The sequence below is a fragment of the Phaseolus vulgaris genome, chromosome 11 (assembly GCF_000499845.2).
Source record: "Phaseolus vulgaris cultivar G19833 chromosome 11, P. vulgaris v2.0, whole genome shotgun sequence".
Classification (NCBI taxonomy): domain Eukaryota; kingdom Viridiplantae; phylum Streptophyta; class Magnoliopsida; order Fabales; family Fabaceae; genus Phaseolus; species Phaseolus vulgaris.
The window spans coordinates 25860800-25865355 of NC_023749.2; the positions used below are offsets into that span (position 1 = coordinate 25860800).

The window sequence follows — 4556 nt, forward strand, 5'->3', positions numbered from 1 at the left end:
ACAAGCCTAGACTCTAGATACCACATGATGTGAATGTGACAACAAGAATACATGATTCTTGACATTCTTAGGATCAACTTGAGCTGGATTTGAAAGGCACTTTACTTTAGAATTGGATCAATGTTCTAATTCAAGAACTCACCAAAACTTAGCACCAACCAAGACTCATATGGAAGTCCATGTTTTGTCAAATTGAATCAAAACACAAGGAATGAAGAACAAGAATTAAAACTGGACAGAAATTAAAGCTAGCTACTGAACCAAAACAGAATTAAGAACACAATGCTGGAAACACAAAAATAAACGGTAGAAAAAGAAGTAAACTCTAGGAATCAAAAATACCGAATGGAAAATTGAAGAAAAGGAAAGAAGAACACTTATAGAAGAAGATGCTTGCTGGATTTTGAGAATTGGAAGAAGCCATTCACGCCACTTGGAACCTTGAACCAAGATAAGTGATGGAGTGCCGCCACTTGAAGCTCACCATTGCTCACAAGATAAGGCAAAGGAAGAAGAAGACTCAAGACTCACAATTTCTCTCCAAATTTGAGTATAGTCTCTCTACTATAAAATTCCAATCTGAAAATTACAAAGGAAAGCACCTTATTTATAGCCTAGAGGTGCTGAAAAATAGGTGGGAAATTACAAATAAAACTCATTTGAAATTCCCACCAAAAACAAGTCACATGGGAGGTGTGACCTTTTTCTACTATGACACCTCCTAAAAACTACACCTACACCCCCCTACTAAGTCACATGGACAATGTGACTCTCTCTAATACATTCACACCTATTTATTTAATATCCACACCTCCTACAAGAGTCATTCAAATGATGCTCTTTTATTTAATGTTTGGCCTTGCCCCTCATGGTTTGGACTTGGGCTTCTTGGGCTTGGGCCTTCTTGGGCTTGGGCTTTGGGCTTGGGCCTCATCTTTTGCAAAGACTAATAAGAAGAACTTTAAATGCTTTGGCCCTTGTCCATTTCTTCTATTGATAACATCTTTCTGATTCTCATCACACCGCGTTGAGCCTATTCAGCGCCGGTCTTCCCAACAGGATGTTGTAGGCAGAAATGGCGTTTACGACCAAGTATCGTATGCTTTCGGTGCGCGAGGCCTCTCCATCTGTGAATGCCGTCCTTAGCTCCAAGTAGCCTCGGACTTCCACTTGGTTGTCTGCGAATCCATACAGGCAGCCTGTGTAGGGCCTTAGAAGGTCAAGGGACAAACGCAGCTTGTTGAACGTCGACAAAAACATGACGTCTGCAGAGCTCCCTTGTTCGACAAGGACCATGTGTACCTTACAACCCGCTGTGACGACTGAGATGACTACGGGGTCATTGTCGTGGGGTACAACGTCTCGGAGATCCCCTCTCGTGAACACGAGGTCCGACTCCCATGGCTCACCCGAGATTCTCTCTTCAATTGAGTTGACCCCCCTCGCGTACTTCTTCCGCTGGGAGGCAGTGGGTCCACCACCAGAAAAACCTCCGGCGATGGTATGGACTTCGCCGAGCACGGGTATCTCGTGCGCCTGTTCTTCTGTGGGTGCCGGCAGGGTGGGCGTCTCGGTGGGTTCTGCAACATAATCCTTCAGGAAACCGCTTCTCATAAGTTCTTCTAGCTGATACCCCAACAACAGGCAGTTGTCGATGTGATGACCAAAAGCTTCGTGGAACTCACACCAAGAATATTTTCGTGGCCCCAATACCTTGTCAGTCTTCGCCGGTCGCCTCAACCTCTCGGCTATATTAGGCACGGCTATCAGGTCCTTCAACTCCACCGCGAAGTTGTACCTCGCCGGTCTGGCCCTCTCCCTGATAGGACGATCGCCCCCTGCTGGGCCCCGGGGCCGGGGTTGGGGGTTTCTGGCCTCGTAGGGGCGTCTCCCCTCTGGTTTTTTTCTTCCCGTCGTTGTCTCGTTGACCCTGACGGGCTGACTCTGCGTCTGTACCCATGGGCATGAGGGCACGACGCTGGTGCGTTTTTCACACACCTCTCCCTCGGAAGCGATGTGCTCCACCGCGCGACGCCGTATTTCGGCGAAAGTCCTTGGGCGATTGCGTATAATGGAATCGCAAAAGGGGCCGGGACTCACGCCCTTTCTGAAGGCATACACAATCATGGGCTCTTCCGAAGTACCGGTTTTCACCACTTGGGCCCCGAAGCGGTTGATGTATTCTTTCAAACTCTCCCCTTGGTATTGCTTCACGTCAAAAATGTCATTGGAAACTGGCGTCGGGGCCCTGTTCGCCAGGTATTGCTCTCTGAACAGCTGTGACAATTGCTGGAAGGAGGTAATATGGTCGTTAGGAAGGCTAATAAACCAATCCATCGCCATCCCAGTTAAAGTGCTCATGAAGAGCTTGCATCTTGCAGCGTCTGAACCTCGTACTAACAGCATCTGCGTGTGGAACGCAGTGAGGTGCGCCTCAGGATCCTCCATTCCGGTGAAAATCACCTTAGGCCCCGCGAACGTGTTGGGGATCGTTGCGTCTAAGATTTCCTGCGCGAAGGGAGTGGTGAACTCCCTCGGCGGGGTGGGACGTTCCATCTCATCTGGTTCACGTTGCCCCGGGATGTTCCTCAAGCCCTGGCGCAGCTCTTCATTCACCTGACGGAGCTCTTCGTTCCTCGCATGCGAGGCTTCGAGATCCGCCTGCATGTGCTCCTGTTCCAACTTCGATTCTGCCATATCGTCTTGCAGCTCTCGCATTATCTCCAGGACTCGCTGCATGGACATCTCCTCACCCGTAGCGCGTGCATTACCTCGTCTCGTGGTGGCCATCCTTCTCTGTTTTCTCAAACCTCTTCTAACGTTACTGTAACTCGAAAAATCTCCTCAAACTTGTGATGGGACTGATGTTTTATATCGGCCCCACGGTGGGCGCCAAATGTTCTGTCCGGTTGACCTGGGACGTCTTCGTGCGCGACCTCAACCGTCAGCTAGGGACTCTTTCCCACTGGTTACCTATGAATTCCTGCAAGGAAGGAAAAAAGGGGCGCCCTAGCGGCTGTTTGCACTCCGACGCTCAAGTCAGCCAGCAAGAAACACCAAAAACTGTGCACCTCCGTGTCGGAGCACCGCGTATGGCACTCTGAAGGTGATAAAAGGAAACTGTGTCTAGTGTATATTTCTCCTTCTAGCAAAAATCTTTCCCTAGTCCCTTGTGCGTAACCTTAAGGCTCAAGCAAGCAACTAGAGAGTTTCTGGGAAATTTGCCAAAAGTTCCAACCCTGTTTCCAACATTCCCAGCGCTATTTAAACTGCCCAAGCATTTAAAGCGCCTTAAAGCGCTTTTAATCACAAAACGTAACGCACTTAATTAACGCGTCTAATTAGAAAACGTAGCGCATTTAAGACGTTGAAACGCTTGGGAGCCTTTATAGTACCTGAAACACTCGAAACAGAAACTGCATTGAATGACTTTAATTACCTGGTACCTGACTGAAGGGTGTTTCTATTCTGACCTGGCTGTCATACACGTGGAGGGCCTCACAACGCCATGACCCCATCTGGGGACGTTTCTGCCCATCGGGGGACGTTTCTACGTGTGAGTCCTCCTGCTTGGGAGTGCTACTGCGCAAGGGGTGACTTTTTGGGTGCCTACTCATGCCCCAATCATCTAGTCACTCACTTTGAGAGCGTATCTGCCTTCCTCTCGTACCCTGCACCTGGCTACCCTGGGCGTGAACCTCCCCTTGAGTCGTATCTGTCCCAAAGGCGTCTCTAGGGCGGCAGGGGTACTTCACGAGTCGGGCTGCCCTACACTGGTGCTGTCACTATGGGCTTGAAACCACCCTTTCCTTCTCTTTGTCTCTATTCCCTGATTATCAGGGGTCTGAGGCCTTCCCACGGCGTCGCCCCCTCCATGGTCTTTCCTACCCATGGGTGTCGGGGAGTGGTGCTGTGGTCACCTTGCTTTTGTGTCATTCCACCTTGGCGACACCCTGCTAGGCGACGCCTTATCTTGGCGACGCCCTGCTAGGCGACGCCTTATCTTGGCGATGCTTCCTCTTGGCGACGCTTCCTCTTGGCGGCGCTTCCTTTTGACGACGCCGGCGCTTGGCGTCACCCCACCTGGGCGACGCCTTACGTTGATTTTGACCTCGACGCTGACTTTGACCTTGACTTCGTCAACGCCCGGGTACGGGACGGTACAATATAGAATTCCTAGGGTTTGTGGTGAGTTGTAAAGGGGTCCATGTGGACAAAACAAAGGTAGTGGCCATTCAAAATTGGCCTACACCGAAATCTTTGAATGAGGTCCGAAGTTTTCATGGACTTGCACAAGGTGGATGATGCATGTCATATTACAAAGCATTGTTGTTTGATGAGGGCGATTGGGTTTGGCTTCACTTGAGGAAGGATCGTTTTCCTACTCAAAGGATGTCCAAACTAATGCCTCGAGGGGATGGACCTTTCCAAGTCCTCAAGAGGATTAATGACAATGCTTATGAGTTAGATATGCCTGATACATTATTAGGTAGTCATACTTTTAATGTCAGCGATCTAACTCCTTTTTCTGTAGGTCTCCAGAATTCGTGGTCGAA

The 4556-nt window shown here is 49.5% G+C and overlaps 1 protein-coding gene across 1 annotated transcript; it reads right to left on the reverse strand.

The window, feature by feature from the left end:
• Positions 1-1017: 1017 nt before the first annotated feature.
• On the reverse strand, positions 1018-2790 carry LOC137838176 (uncharacterized). Its single transcript, XM_068647429.1, has one exon. It carries the CDS (start codon positions 2788-2790, stop codon positions 1018-1020), a length of 1773 nt encoding a protein of 590 aa, XP_068503530.1.
• Between the last annotated feature and the right edge of the window lie 1766 nt (positions 2791-4556).